The 16,296-nt window shown below is 50.9% G+C and overlaps 1 protein-coding gene across 1 annotated transcript in view; it reads right to left on the bottom strand.

The window, feature by feature from the left end:
• Positions 1–13,620: 13,620 nt before the first annotated feature.
• The window catches only part of PSMF1 (proteasome inhibitor subunit 1), a 39,992-nt gene continuing 37,316 nt past the window's right edge, over positions 13,621–16,296 (bottom strand). Inside the window, exons 5-7 of the mRNA XM_004433848.3 lie at positions 15,893–15,946; positions 14,590–14,748; positions 13,621–14,046 (exon numbers count right to left, since the gene is read on the bottom strand). Of these exons, the coding sequence (XP_004433905.3) occupies positions 13,995–14,046; positions 14,590–14,748; positions 15,893–15,946 (265 nt within the window). The 3' untranslated portion in view covers positions 13,621–13,994. The remainder of the gene's footprint in view (positions 14,047–14,589; positions 14,749–15,892; positions 15,947–16,296) is intronic.

Raw genomic sequence — 16,296 nt, 5'->3', positions numbered from 1 at the left:
ATGTGGGCCTGCATCTTAACTGTCTCTTGGGGGTGGGAGGGCGGGGTGGGCGAGGGGTCTGGAGGCCAGAGCTGCCCTGATCAGCTGTAACCTGAGCCTTCAGTCTAGAGTTGAACATCTGGGCAGTGTAACATCACAGCTTCTGTGACAGATCAAATATCTGCTCCTGCGGGCAGGTGTTGCCAGGAGCAGAGGGGGAGGGCTGGAGGCGACAAGGGCTCTTCAGCTTGGCCTGCCAGGTCCTGTTCCTGGTGTTGAAGGGGTGGGGCTTGAAAAGAACAAAGCCTTGAGATGGTGAAAGATTCACAAGCCCCAGGGCTTCCACTGAAGTGTCAGTTTCTCCCGGGCTCCCAGTGAGGAGTGGATGAGCCGGCATGAGCCGTTCTAGGTAAACTCCAGAACTGAACATCCCAATGATAGGCTAAGGCATTTCAAATCCATAATGATAATAATAAAAATATCACTTCAAGCCATATGGATTACTGTGACAGTGGGGGACTCGTTTGGAGACCAAACCTGTTGAGTGCATGCATCTGGGACCATCAATTCATATCAGTTTAAATGCAATGAACTGTGTTTAGGGGCTAAATCTGTTAGAAGATTAAATCCCAGGAATCTCAGGTTTTCTCCAAGCCAGAGAAGCCTGCTTTGCATCCTAATGCAGAAACTCCCTTAGAAAATGTGTGTAATGGATCGAGGCAGTCATTACTTCGTCAGGGAATTAAGAGAACTTGAGAGATGCCAGAAACACTTCCCCAGGATTGCAGCTGAGATCTCCCAGCCGGTGGATCAGAAACAGAGTTCGGAAGGAGTCGGGCATGGAGGAGGGTGCCGAGAACTTTCTTTGCAGGTTTTTCTGGGGATATGTGTGGAGTGGTCCGGGGGACCCTGTGGTCGCTGGAACGTGCCTCACCTCCAGGAACTGCCTCTCCCACCTGACATGCTACTGGGGTCCCCAAACCTTGCTTTTCCTGGTGTATCAGAACAGGTATTGATTTTGCAGTTGGTAAGACCTGGGTTTGAATCCAGGCTCTGCCATTTACTGGCTGTGTGACCTTGGGCAAGTTACTCCACATTTCTGTATCAATTTCTTTATCTGTGAAGTGGGATGAATGAAAGTTCAGCCTCAGGGAGGTGGTACAGATCAGAGACAAGATAGAGACCTGCTGGTCTGAGGTCCGGTCACAATGATCATTCTCCTTCCCCTCTCAGTTGGGATGACTCGATTAGGCCCAAACCCTCAGGCTCAACCCTTCTGCCTTTCTTCTCTCACACCTCTCATTCTACCCATCAGCAGATCTTGTCCTGCCTTTGAAATCTGACCACTGCCCACCCCTCAGCCACAATTACCTGGTCCAATTGCTCATTGGCATCCCAATTTCTCTCCTGCCCATCCTCCACCCCCAGTTCATCACCAGATGATCCTGTTAAAAGGCTAATTGGCTTAGGTCATTCCTCAGCTCAGAACCCTCCTATGGCTCCCTCTCACTCTGTGCAAAAGCCAAAATTCTTGCCACAGCCAGAGGCAGATTTACCATCCAGGCCCGTCACTTGCACAGGCCCTGAGTCAAATTTTTATTTGTAATTTTGATTTCTTTTAAGGGTGGCCCCTTATACTGCATAAGCTTCAGGTCCCTGCAAACCTGGGTCTGTCCCTCACAGTAGCCTATAAAACACTACGCAGTCTGGCCCTATGCCTCTGACCTTATTCCCACCCCTTGCCTCTTTGCTCACTCCACTCCAGCCACACTCGCCTCCTGGCCATTCCTCAACCTTGCCAGGCACACTCCCACCTCAGGGCCTTTGCACTTGCTGCTCCTTCTGCCTGGAGGGCGTGTCCCCTCAATATCTGCAAGGCCCACTCCCTCACCTCCTTAGGGGCTTTATTCAAATATCACCTCCTAAGTGAGGCCTTTGCTGACCACCTATTGAAACTGCACTCCCCTCCCCCCAGCCTCATCCCTCTTTTCCTTCCCTGCTTTATTTTTCTCCGACCACTCACCACCACCCAGCAGGCTGTGTCTTGTACTTATTTACTGTCTCTCTCTCCTACCACCTCCTCCACTGGAATGCAGGCTCCATGCGGGCTGGCATTTGGGTCTAACTTGCTCCTAGTGCTAGAACAGTGACACACAGTAGGTGTTCATTGTGAGTGAATGAATGTAACAGATGTTTCCTCTGCCTGCTGCAGTGAGGCAGGGCCCTGTGCAGGGGCCTGGAGACCCACAATCCCTGCTCCCTGGAGCCCCCTCTAGGGGTGAGATCAATCACACAGAAGATCAGGTGCCCAGAAGTATTGAAAGAGCTTATTGTGTCACTTGGTCCTGAAGTTGGAGCTTGAGAACCCATCTGCCTTCCTCTCTGAGGGCCTTGGTGCTGCTTTATGTGGGAGAGGTAGACGCGTCTCCCCAGTGGGGGAAGACCCCTCTCGCCCAGCCTTGTCGGGAACAGCTAGGATCCAGCTAGTCTTGGGGGACATTTGCTGTGTGTGTAGGAGCCTGTGAGATAGATACACCAGCCTGATTCTTCCTCATCCAAGGACCTCGAGTGCCCAGGCCTGGCTTGGGAACCCCAGTCTCCATCAGCACACCTGCTCACTTCCCTCAGGCATCCTGTCATCTCTCTGCCAAAAATGCCTGCTGCCTGAGACTCCATTACTGCTCCCTTCCTTGGGAATAAGCATGACCTTCTCTGGGATTCTCTTTAAAATGTCCTCCTCCTCGCATGTACACACCTACATATACCGTCATGCATTGCTTACCGACAGGTATGTTCTGAGGAATGCGGCATTAGGCGATTTCGTTGTTGTGTGAACAGAAGTGTACTTACACAAACCTAGATGGTGTAGCCTACTACACACCTAGGCTGTATGGTACTAATCTTACGGGACCACCCTCGTGTATGCGGCCCATCGTTGACTGAAACATCATTATGCAGCACGTGACTGTACACGCACATGCACACACGCAGAAGCACACACTGTGCGTGCATACACAATCACGTGCACATACATTGTGCATGAACACACACACACAAGGGCTTTCTCTTGTCTGACCTAGCTCAGAAGCCAAGGACACATACTCTTTTGAAGCAGCTCCAAGCCAGGGCAAGCCCTGGATTATTGATAATGTTTTCTCTTTCTTCAGAAGCCATAGGCCTTGCAGTTCCCAGGATGCTAACCTCACAGCAAGAGTCAGGTTTCCCTCTCCAGGCTAGGCTGGTACCTCTGTATCCGTCCTGCTCTCCCACTGTGTGGTCCTGGGCTGGGAACCAGGTGAGTCAGGTCCTGCAGGTCACCCCCTCCTGGTGGGCCTTTGGGCAAATCACCCCACCTCTCTCGTCCTCCAGAGTGAGCTTGGAAACCTTCCCACTCTGCCTTCCCCAGGGACTGAGGGGATCAGGAAACACAAGCAGAGGGCTTTCCAAAGTGAAGAGCATGGTTCTCTGTGTCTGGGGAGCTTTGGAGGGGCAAGAGGAGCGGGGAGGAAGGGAAGCATTATGAAGAAGCCATAGGAGGCAGAGTTCTGTGTTCAGTCTGTGAGGAAGGCAGGGTGTTGGTGGCACTGACAAAGTAATGGAGATGCCCTCCAGTTGGAACTGTTGGTTTCTCCCGGAGAGAGTGGACTCCCCTTGATGTCCCCAAGGAGGTAAATTTCAGCTAAGGGAAGGAGAAGCTTGCTGAGATCTGGCCTGGGTTGGAGTGGTAGGGAGCTCCTTGTCAGTAGAGGTATGTTAGCTTCTACTAGTCAGGTGTTGGGTATCTCCAGGGATGGAGCCTAGTGGAGTTGGGTAGGATTTAGTCAAGAGGCTCCTCAGGGTTCCAACACCCCTCCTTGGAGGAGAGCCAATGCCCCAGTGGCCAGAGCCTGGCTAAAGACAGTAGCAAGCCTGGCCCTGTTGTATCTCCTTGTCTTTGGCCCAAACACCCTCTTCCCCAGATCAGTCCTCTCCCTGGGTCAGGCTGTTCTTGAGCAGAAGGGCAGGCCCGCAACATCTGACTGGTGCAGAGGGTGGCAGGATCACCGCCTTCCTCCTCCCAGGGGGCCAAGTGCTTCTGAGCTTTCTCCCTCCTCAAATCTCAGAGGGATCGGGGGCAGAGCCCCTTCTGCAGGGGGTCCATTGAGGATCAGCCATCAGATAGGAGTAGAAGGGCACTGGCTCTGGAGCCTGGTTGCCTCGTTGCTTGGTGGATGCCTAATGCCCCGAGCCTGTTTCCTCATCCGTTAAATAGGGGTGCTAATAGCACCTTCCCTGTAAGGCCTGCTGAGCGGTAGATGAGAGGATACCTGTAAAGCACTTAGCACAGTGCCTGGCACTTCATCATCGCTCAATAATGTTAGCCGTTGATGTTCATTCGTTCATTCACACCTAATGTGCATTCTTGCCTGGGCAAGGCACTGTGGGGACACACAGGCCCTGCCCTTGAGTTGGTCACAGACTATCTGGGGAAACAGGACAGTGCACAGCAGGCTGTGTGTTTGGGGGGTGGGGGTGCAGAAGAGGTACCCCGTCTGATTGAGTTGGGGTCAGAAAAGACTTTCCTGGAAGTGATGATGTCTAACAGGAATCTTAAACAAGAGGCAGTATCTGACGTGGGGTGAGAATGGGGAGCAGGAAAGGTAGCCTGAGCAGAGAGGAACAGCATGAGCAGAGGCTCAGAGGCATAAAACAGCCTGGTGTGTACTGGGGAGGGGCAGGGGTAGGAGGGAGGTCTGCAGGTTCTCTGCTAGAGTGTCAAGATGAGGCATGCTGAAGGGCAGGGGCATTGTTGTGGGGCCTTGCATTTCATCAGCTATAGAGTGGGGGCAACCAAAGTCCTTAACTCGTAGCGTGGTTATGAGGACTCTGAGTTCATGCTGGTATAGCACTTAGCAGGGGGCCTGTATGGTACATGGTGAGAGCTCACTGTCAGCCATTATGATTGCTTGCAGGTGTGTGTGGCAGGAAGAATCTGCTGATGGTGCGTTGTAGGGGTCACATGGCACTGGGGAGGCCAGTCCATGGGACTATAGGTCTCCAGTTGCAGCCAGAGGACATGACCTCGACCTCCAGGTCTCCATCTCGGCAGCCTGTCCCTTCTGGGCCTCCGAGCTGCCAAGGTCAAGGTGGCGGTTGCTGCTCTCCTGGGCCCGGGGGAAGGTGAGTGAGTGGAAGGATCTTCTGGCAGGAAAGCTGGCCCCAGGGGAACAGGGAAGGCAGGGGAGGAAGGAGGCTGCCATGCCAACCACTTCCCAGGTGGCAGAGCTTCTGGTCCAGTACTGACTTAGGGTCAAGGGCATTCAGAAAAAACCCTCTCTTCTCCCTCTCTGTTTTTCTCTTCCTCCAATCTCTCCCTATTCTCCTTCTCTTTTTGATTCCTCTTCTGTGTCCACATCTCTTTTCACTGAAGCCACTCCTGGGGGGTGAGGTGCCCACAGGTGAGTTGTTAATTGCTGACTCACCTGCCAGCCATCTGACTCTCCTCCTGAGAGCCTCCACTTCCCCCAACACAGATGAAAGCAGAGGGTCAAGTGCAAATGCCTGCTGGGCTCAGCAGGTGACATTCACGAGCGAAGCAAGTGGCCGTGGGCAGCAGTGGCAGGATTAAAGGGGTTCAGCTTCAGCTCTGGCTGCCTGTTGCCCTATGGTGGATGGACTCAGGGTTGCAGGAGCTCTGGACTTTTCAAGAGCAGCTGGACATCTGGACCTTTGTGTGAGTAAAAGGATGCTGAAAGTGATTATCCCACTGCCTGAGGACTGATGGGCCAAAACTGAGAACAAGGGAGTGTCCAATGAGATGCCAACTGCTGGGGCCAGACATCTGCCCCTCTCCCCCTGCCCAGGGCTTACCTAGCCCTCAGAGATGCGGGTACCCTCAAGAAGTGGACTAGCCTCTGCCTCCCAGCTGGAGGCTTGCTGAACTGCAAGGCCTGCAGACCACTTGAGTGTTGCCCATCCAAGATCCTTCACTCATTCTTTCAACAAAGATTTGAGCACCAATTCCATGCTAGGTTTTGGAGGTTTAGCACCCAACAGTTGAAAAACGTAAGGAGAGTATTCTTGAGAGGGCCTCAAATCTATCTTCTGTAGCTCAGTGGTGATTGTGAACATGGAGACCAGGTCTATTTCTCACCTGGAGAATTTCTGATGTGGGAGGCCCATGGGAACAGCCCGTGCTGGCTTGAAGGGATGGTGGTGTTGGGGATCAGGAAGGAAGAAGGGCAGTGCTGCATCCCCTCCCAGTGTGCGAGGCCCTTGAAGGTAGGTGAAGGACCTCAGTGTTCCAGGGCTCCAAGTGTTGATGTAGGGAGGGGAGAGGAGGCTGGAGCTGTGGGGTGGCACAGGTGGCTAGGCAGCCCAGCACACCGCCTCAAGGAACAGATGGGCCATGAGCCTCTGGTGGACTGGACAGAGACCCTCACTCCTCTCTGCGAGTCCAGGATGAAGCTCTCACCATCCCCGCGAATCATGCATGTTGTCTACTGGAGACCCCAGCATCAACCTCCCCCCCACCAAAAAAAAAAAAACCACCACCACCAAAATCCAGTATGAATCCACCAAAATCCAGTATGAATTAGGGTAAGTGCACCTCCACCCACCCCCCATCATCATGGCCAGTGAAGAGAGACTTCATCTTTCCCTCTTTCTCCTCCCCACCCCACTGTAGTGGAGGAACAAGAGTTCAAAAGAGGTTAGAGGAGAACTCTTGGAACTGGATGTGAGTTGGAAAGTTTTAAACTGGACTGGACTGAGTTTGAAAATCACGGTGACCAGTTAGTTGATGGTTGGGCCCTAGATGCTGAGATGAGAAAGGGGGATTTGACAGAGTTGGATAAAAGAAAACACTTTATGTTTGTACATTTCAGTGAACCAGTTATGCATTATACACATTAGATCATCAAATTTTTTAATGAAATACAGTGTTCTTTCTGTGCCAGGCACTCTTCTAAGTTTTTACATCTACTAGCTCATTTAAACCTCACAGCCACCTTGAAGAGTGGGTGCTATCATTAATTCCATTTTACAGATGAGGAAGCTGAGGCACAGGCAGGTTAAGGGACTTGCCCAAGGTCACACAGCTGGTAAACAGCAGAATCAAGACTCAGATTTAATAACATGCAGGCCAGTCAGAGCATGTTTGTGGAAGGATCTGGGCTGTGGGCTGCCACTTTGAAGCCCATCGTTTAAATGAGAATGGGGAAGCTCTGTGGGGGAGAGGAGGGCACGTGGGGGAGTACTGAACTTGGTCAGGCCCACGGCCCACTTAGAATCATGGAATCTCACAGATGGGCAGGATCTTGAAGACAGTCGGCCCACCTTTATCCCCATTTTACAGCTATGGAAAACCAAGGGGGACAGGCCTTGCCCAGGGTCACCATGGCTCAGGCCCCCTGCCTGTGCCTCTCTTCTCATAGGATTCTCACGTGAATTTATGTCCTGTGAACCAAGGATGCAACTGTGCTCCTGCTGTTCTAATCCGAAGGAGAGGGGGAGGGCAGGGATCTGTCCTGGAGGCAGGACACCTAGGTCCACGTTCCCTTCTCTTAGGGATGCCTGCCTGTCCTCTGGAGTCGGCCACCCTGGATTGGGAGCAGCAGGCACTGGCCTATCCTGGCCCAAAGGCTGCCTCTGGCTGTGGCACTTAAGGTGGGCGCTGACCAGGGTGCTGAACCTATATGGCGCCTTCCTCTTAACACGCAGCCTAGCTGAGGTTAGAAAGGGAAGTGAGAGGGAAGGGGATTCTCATATTTTGTCACTCAGGGACCAGTATGACTGTTTTGGGCAGTGTTTAGTGGGAAAGCCTTGGAGCTAGGATTTCTGTGGTCTTCACGTCCTTGGGAAGGTCACTCACCTGCTCTGGACCTGCTTTTTCATCTGTTCAGTGGGGAAAGTAGCTCCCATCCTACCAAACTCAGAAGACTGAGGTGAAATCACGTGGAGCCAGTGACAGAGCCTTGCGCAGAGCCCAAGCCCATTTCAGAGGCTCACACTCACAGAGGCTTTGTGGCCCTCTGTGGAGTGGGGGTCATGCTGGGTGGTTTCTGCTGCTACTAACCTAGGTGCTCTGGGTGCTGTGGCTGAAGGTGGAAGTGCTCAGAAACATCAGATATGCTTTGCAAATGGGACTGATTTGGGAGTCTGAGACCATCCTGGGGATTATGCAGCATTGTTCCTTTCTCACACAAGTCCTGACATGGTTTTCCCACTTCAGGAGTAGTTTTTGCCCAGGGATCCATGCTTCTCACCTGGACAGGGTGTGGGGTCTGGGTACAGCAGTTCTACCAAAAAGAGCACTGGCTCTAGAACCAAGCTGACCTAGGTTCCCATCATGCTTCTGCCACTTGCAGAAGGGCAAGCCCAGCGCCTCAACCAAGGCTGCTAACAGTGTTTCCCTTGGGGTGGCCAGGAGTACAAGAGCCCAGGAAAAGCCTAGCACACTGGGGGCACCAGACACGCTTGTTTTCTGCACTGGAGGGCAGCCTAAGGTTCCCTTCCTCTTGTTCATGAGTGCCTAGCCTTACCTACCCAGATGGCCTCCATGCTAAAGACAGCTCCAACTATCTGTTTATAAGACACATTATTTGGCTGAACTCTGCAACAATCTTTAAGGTAGAGGTGATGCTCATTTTGCAGATAAGGCCACAAGCAGAGGGAGGGGCAGGAGTCACACCCATGCCTGCCTGATTCTGAGACCCCTGCTTGGCTTTGGGCAGATTCCTGGACCTTTCCAAACCCTTTTTCTGGTCTAGAAAATGAGGATAGTATCTCATTATGGTTGTTATGATCTGAAGATATAATGTATGCCACATTACAAGGGTACCTGCATGTTTAAAAACATATACAAGAACACATCTGAGTGACGTACAGGGGCAAGGGAGGGAGACGACACCGGGTAAAACTGGAAACACTTAAAATGACGGGGTTCTCGCATGCATCAGTCAAAGTGTGCTATGAACCAAGAAGACTGACACTATTCTTCCCACCTGATATTGAGGTGAAGGAAAAAGATACAGTTTGTACACTAGAGCATCTCAAAACCTAATGTGCACACAAACCACTTGGGGAACTTGTTAAAATGCAGATTCTCATTTAATAAGTCTGGGGTGGGGCCCAAGATTCTGCATTTCTAACAAGTTCCCAGGTGAGGCTGCTGGTTTGAGTGGCAAGGATGTGGAAAGTCTTCCCTTCCCTTCTCAGGAGTCCTCAAACTTGCTTGATCATACGAATCACCTGAGGAACTCAAAAATGCATTAAAGGCCCTTCCCTAGTGAACTGGATCCAGGTCTGGGTTGGGGCCAGGATGTACTGTGTACTTTGAGCAAGCATCTCAGGAGACTGGTAGGCTCAGGTGAGCTGGGGAAGCATGGCTGTGGTATGCATCTACATCATGGCCCATGGTGTAGACAGACATACGAGACTGGCTCCCTAGACCTCTGTCGCCATTGCGCCTTCCTGAAGGAGAGGCGGGAAAAGGGAACAAAGACATTTTCCCAGGCTCCCTTGCAGCTGCGGTTTGCGAGGTGATGTAGGTTCCAACTGTCAGATGCATTCAATTGAGCCTTGAATTTGGAGCTGAGCTGAATGGGGGTCAAGGTGGCAGTAGGAAGGGCATTCACTTCCGGTGCAGATCTAGGCAGCTGCCAGTGGCTCTGGAGTTTCCTGACCCCAGATCATGGTGATGATAATGTGATCTTGCTGATCTCTGTATATAAACCTTCTTGTTTAAAAAAGCTAAAGTAGTTTCCGTTTACTGCAACTGAACCCCAGGACTAACACTTCAGCAGGACCCTCCTACTGTCTCCTCCCTCTGCACCCCCATCACACTGTCACTCTCACAACACTCACCTTACGCAGCTCACATGGAACATGGCCTTTCACGTGGTAAATCTTTATCAGACTGCACCGTCAGCCTGAGCAGACACTGGGCCTTCAACTTTATACCTTCATCTGGCCCTGTCATTGCTGCTCCCTGCATTCTAGCATCTGTCCTTACTCACCTGGGTCTCGCCACCCCTCACTGCCCACCATCCTCACTGCCTGCCACTGCTGCCTTCTGACCCACCCTGCAGGTCCGATTCAAGGCCAAGTGACGTGGGGTGTCCCAAGGACAAACAACGGCTGGGGACTTGGATGCTTGCATCTCTCCTTCGGGGCACAAAGCCGAGAGTGGCCCACAAGCATGCCAGCTTTACAATAGAGAAAGCTGCGATATGCGTGTGGGGATCTTTCCTCTTCTTGATGGTGGACCTGTCTTACTGGAACTGCACCAAAGTAGACAAGATTAGAAGATGATAGAGGATATTAATTGCTACATAGATTCTAATTTTCTTTGTGAAGAGGCATGGATCAGTAACAGAATGTCATTCATGACAGCAGGAAGGAAGGCCGGGAGGGAAGCTGGGTTCTAAGAGTGAGGCTGTGTGGGCTTGCCACTTGTTTCCTAACTGCATGTCCACAGATACTGACCTGACTATAATATATTCTTGGGGTCGGGGTCGCAAGAGACTCATGACTTCACCCTGGAGGTTGACAGACTGAATAGACAGATGCAATGAGAAATACAGCCAACTCTAAGAACTGGGAAGGAGACAAGGCAAGGAGGAGAAGGTGGGGATGCAGGGCCTGCCAGAGACGGTACAAGTGGTCTATGGCACTTCACCAAAGGACAAGATCTGGAACCAGACCTTTATTTACTTGTAGGGCACTGGATGAACAAAGAAATTTCAAACTAAGCAGAAGTGATGCCATGAACCTCATTAGACCTGGAAAGGTCATGGGAACTCCCTTAGACAGGACCTGTCTTATAACACGTCCAGCCCAGAACTTCCCCCAAAAGTCAAACCCAGCTCCTCTGTGGCTCACCAGCCATGGTCATCCTAAAGTGGCTATCACCAAAGCCATGGTCTGCTCCCCAGGGGTGACTGTCTCTGGTCTGTGCCTTGCTTGACCTAGATCAAAATTCTTTTTTTAAAAAAAAACAGAGGGCAAAACCACAATGAGATGCCACTTCACACCCATTAAGATGGCTATACCAAGAACACCTCCAAGTATTGGCAAGGATTTGGAGAAATTGGAACCCTCATACCCTGCTGGTGGGAATATAAAATGGTACAACCATTTTGGAAAACGGTCTGGCAGTTCCTGAAAAAGTTAAACACACAATTACCAAAAGATCCAGCAATTCCACTCCTAGGTACATACCCAAGAGAACTGAAAACATAAGGCCACACAAAAACTTGTACACAAATGCTCATAGCAGCATTATTTGTAATAGCCAAAAGTGCAAACAACCCAACAGTCCATCAACTGATAAATGGATAAAGAAAATGTGGTACGTATCCATACAATGGAACATTATTCAGCCATAAAAAAGAATAAGGTACTGATACATACTACATGGATGAACCCTGAAAACCTTAAATGAAAGAGGCCAGACACAAAAAGCCACATATTGTGTGATTCCACTTATGAGAACTGTCCAGAATAGGCAAACCTTTAGAGAGAGAAAATAGACTAGTGGTTGCCTGGCGATGGGACGGGGGGAATACAGAGTGATTATTAGTGGGTATGGGGTTTCTTTTTGGGGTGGTGAGAATGTTCAGGAATTAGATATGGTGATGGATGCACAACACTGTGAATACACTAAAAACCACTGAATTGCACACTTTAAAAAAGGGTGAATTTTATGAATACGTGCATTATATCTCAATAAAGCTGTTACTAAGAAAAATAGGAACAGGTTATTAAGTGCTGGTATTTATTGTTAAGGCTCCAACTTTTCAGGTGCCACAAAACCTGAACCATTTCCTTTTGCTGCTTGGTGATTACCTGATGATGGCTGGAAGGAGGCAAGTGGCCCAGACCACAACAAGCACCGACAGCTTGACTTGGAAGTTCTTAAAGGCCCCATTCACTTCCCCCCACATAACAGCTAAGACATTGTCTGTGTCCCTCAGTGTCCTTGATGCAAGGAGACCCATTCAAAAAATGGCTGATTCTGCAGATGAATCACTAAAGTTTCTGTTTTCAGAAAACAGAATTATGTATATGACTATCCTTTCAATCTTTGCTACTAGAAAATCTAAGTGGCAAATTTATTGTTTCAATCTTGTCTTTTCCTTGAATCAGGGTCCTGAAAGTTATCTACCTTCCCTGATTGTCTGATGGTCTCTGGTCTGATGTTCCTTTAAATACTTCCTTTTATAATAAAGGATGCTTTTAGGAGCAAATTGCCCCAAGTCCTTTTGGTAGCAGATATGGTCCAATTTCAAAACAAAAACATTCCATCCACTTGCCAGCGCTTGAGGAAGACGACTCTGACTGATGATTGCATCTGCAGCCCTGCCTGACCTCTGAGTCTTGCTCCAGAGCAGAGCTGCTGTAAAGGCTTCAAGGTGGTCTTTTACTAAATCAGTGCTTGAGATGGGGTCTGCCAGAAATGCCCAGGGAGCCTACTCTTGCTAGCCTCCTCACCAGGCCCAGCCCCCATCCAGGACTGACCCTGGGCACATGTGTCAGTTTAGCTTACCCCTAACCCACTCTCAGGCAGGGCAGACAGGCAATCCCAGGCTATAGCATATTAGCAGACACCTCTGAAAGGCTCTAGTAGCCCTCTGCCCACAGATAAATATTTATGTCCTAATTTAGGGGAAGGAGCCCAAGGAGCTAAGAAGTGAAGGACCCACCCACGGCTGAAATGCTAGTTGTGGAAGGAAAGTGACTAGTGCCTTGAGCTCTTGCCTCTGAGCCTGGTGCTCTATGGTGCTCTTTCCACTCCAGCACAGGGCTTCATCACTGACCACGTCTGCCAGGCCTCGGGCTGAAAAGGATCCAGAGAACACCAAAGTCAGGTGGGCCTGGACGGAGGGCAAAGGCTTCCAGAGGCCTGGGGGTGAAATGCCTTCCTGGGTTGTTTCTTGCTTCACTAGCTCCTCCATCCACCCCAGCCACTGGCTCCCAGAGGCTGGGCTCCCTGCTCCTCCCCAAGTTCAACACCATACTCAAATGGAGCCCACACTCCCGTGCTCGTCTGGGCCCCAAGGGGGACGAGACGCACAGAGTTACAACTGTAGGTAAGGACCACACAAAGCTTTGAACCTTCATTCTCTTCCTTTTGCACCAGTTCCTAGGGGGCACCATACACAGAAGCAGATGTCAGAACGTCAGAGCAGGAAAGGTACTTCAGAGTTCATAGGTGGGCACGAAGGCCCTGGGAGAGGACAGGACTTAGGGTCACTCAGTAAGTTAGTGGCAAAAATGAGATCAGCCCTCAGGTCTGTTCTGTTTCCTCCTCTGTTTATAGGCTGCCATTGCCTAGGCATAGACAGACCCAGAGAACTGGCTCAGACAGGCAGAACTGGAGGATTCTGCCCTTTCCAGAAGGATGCAGTCTTCCTGCAATGTGCCTGCCCTCGTGAAAGTCATCCTTGTGGCCTATGGGGTTTCCAGTCACTCATTTTCATCCACGCAGCCAGACTGGGACCCATCTTAGTGATGTCAGGAGCAACTGCAATTTATGAAGGGAAGGTGCCTGAGAAGCAAGAAGGGGCCCTGGGTAGGAAGAGAGTCATTTAGCCCCACAAAGATTCAAACTCTCAAGTCTCATAACTGGAAGGAGCTGTGCAGTAAAGAAATGCAGGAGACTGGCAACATGATTTTTGTATTGACATTTGGTTCTCAATAATAACATCCAAAATGCGTTCTGTTCTTATAGCGCTGTAGCTGGGACTGCATTGGGCCGAGGGTATATGTTGCCGAGTCTCCCTTAGGAAGTAGGGAGGAGCTGGTGACGAGTGAGACACTGATTTCTCTTTGGGACCTATATACAGCCAGGTGGAGAGCTGCAGCAGGTGTCTTGGCTCTGATAGGGGGTGGGGAGGCAATCCCAGCCAGCCTGCAAACACATGGGGAGAGTCCCTTGCCCCCAGCCCACAAGAACACGGTTGCTGATGGGGCCAGTGGTGGCAGCTCCAGGAGAATGGAGGGAAGGCTGGGATGTTACATTCTTGAGGCCTTCACAGGTACATGTCATCGTAGCCCGGCGGGGGGAGATGGTCTGGGTTAGGTCTGGAATGGAAAGAGGGGTTGGTGAGTTGGAGTGATGGAGGGCCAGGGGCACACAGGCAGACAGGGCCCTGAGCTGAGTGAGCCTGCCCTCCAGGATGATGTGGTGGTTCGTGGAGTTTAAGAGCGTGTGCTCTAGTGTCAGACAGGGCTTAAATCCTGATTCTCCACCTGGGATAAGTTACTTCATCTTTCAGCGCCTCAATTTCTGCAGCTGTAAAATGTGGACGGTAATATCTACCCACGAGTGTTGACATAAGGATCCAGTGAGTTCCTGACAGACTAAAACACACACTAACACTCACTAAGTGTGAGCAGCAACTCCTCCTCTGAGTCCTCCCTGAGGGGAACTAGGGGAGGGAGGCACTGAGGAATGGGGCTCCAGGGAGGCATCAGGCAGGCGCCTGGAGGAGGCTCCCCTCTCATGGCAGCAGGGGATGGAGCTAGTGGCCACTCTGCGCCTGGCGTCAGACATCTTCGTTCCTGCAACACTGAGCTGAGCTGCCAGCAGGTCCTACTTCTCAGCAGCCCTGAGCGAATACCTACCCAGACGGGCTAGTCCCAATGGGTCCAAAGGGGTCAAAGCGTGCTCCTGGGGGCACTGCGCCTGGAGGAAGCCGGTTTGGGAGGCCCGACGACGGGTCAATAAGTGCTCTTGGGAAGCCGGATCTCAGGGGATCCACAATCATGCCACCTCTCCGACACCTGAGGCAAGAAGGAAAGATAGGTAAGCAGGAATGGCAAGGAGCTGTTGAAGAGGTGCAGGAGGCAAGAATGGACTAAGAATGACTGGGATATCTGCTCTGGGCGGTTCAAGCAGACACATATGGATGGCTGGCTGAGTGCCAGCAGGAAGCGGGCAAGGGCAAGAACACAAAGAGCACTCCTTTCCTGGCATGCATGGCCTGTACTTTTGGTTCTACAGGCTCCCTGAGCCTGCAAAATTGAGATCTCTGTCATGACCTACACCCAAGGGGGACAATTTGATTAAGAACAGGCGCTAGAACTTGCCAAGGTCAATGCAGAACTATCACAAGGCTCTGCAGGGCACTACTTTAGGTCTAACAACTAACAACAGCATTGAGACAATGCATGCTGCTAGCTTCTCTGATGTTTCCTTAAAGGACCTCAGGGAAATCTATGACTGCCTGTGGGTTGCCCAAGTCTGGCTCCTGACAGCATCTGTCCCTCACGGAGTTCCATGGACCTGACCTCAAGGCTCAAACTAGGATGAATGAGCTGATCTTCCCCAAACTTTGAGGTTACTGTTCAAGCTTAACTGCAAGCTTACTTTCCCACTGTCTAAAAATGAGATGCTCAACTTGGGGTCACTTTGTAACAGAGGTTAAAATCTATTCTGAATCAGTCAGAGAAGACCGTGTATAATTGAGGCTGTAATAACTTTGTTGCATGTATGACAAGAAGCACACCGAGTCTAACGGGGATCAGAGACTCCTCTTATCAAGTGAGGGGACCTCTGAATAGCCCTGAACTGCTCTAAGGTCTGCAGCCCACCTAGTGCTCTTCAGTCTGCACCTGATAAACCCCTGTGGTATCCTTCCACCTAAGGGAGGACTACTGTCTTCCACCAGGGCAAATGGGGCCAGAAAACAACACAGAAGCTGCCCGCTGGGCTTGCTCAGCCCCTCCCCAACACTCAGAGCCCTCCTGCACCGCCCTGGGCATGGCAGAGCAGAATGAGTGGTGATGATTTCTAGGCTGCTCAGCAACAACTGCCTCCCTCACCCCAAAGGAAGACTGATGAAAAGCTCTAAAATTAGAAGATGAGCTAGGGCTGAAAAGCCACGAGAGCAAGTTGTGTTGCTGTCAGCACCCCAGCAGTACTCACCCAAAGGGGTCTAGGTCCTCTCCCCCGACAGCAAACGGGCCCAGGGGATCAGACCTGAAACAAACAAGGGACAATTACTGAAAGTCCCAGAGCAGCCGGGGGCCTGGGTGCCCAGGGGCTGGATCCTGATGTGCATGGGGTCACAAATGCACTCACTCCCAGGCACGGGGACAGGGGAAACGCCTGCATGAGACCATAACACAGGGATATTCCAAAGTGATCCTTGGCACAGACTAACACTGACAATATTACAATGGCAGTTATGTGACGAGAGCTGAACACAAAGCTAGAAACATGGAAAATCCTAATCTCTGTACAAATTTTATCTGTAGAAAGATAAAAATAACCTCCAGATGAAATTTATTCACACCTTTTTCAAGTTCCTAAACTTTGTATAAAGAACC

This window comes from Ceratotherium simum, chromosome 21, assembly GCF_057802395.1.
Source record: "Ceratotherium simum simum isolate JZ-2026a chromosome 21, ASM5780239v1, whole genome shotgun sequence".
Taxonomy (NCBI): Eukaryota; Metazoa; Chordata; class Mammalia; order Perissodactyla; family Rhinocerotidae; genus Ceratotherium; species Ceratotherium simum.
The sequence above is the reverse complement of the archived record's forward strand: the minus strand, read 5'-3'. Positions and strand labels throughout refer to the sequence as shown.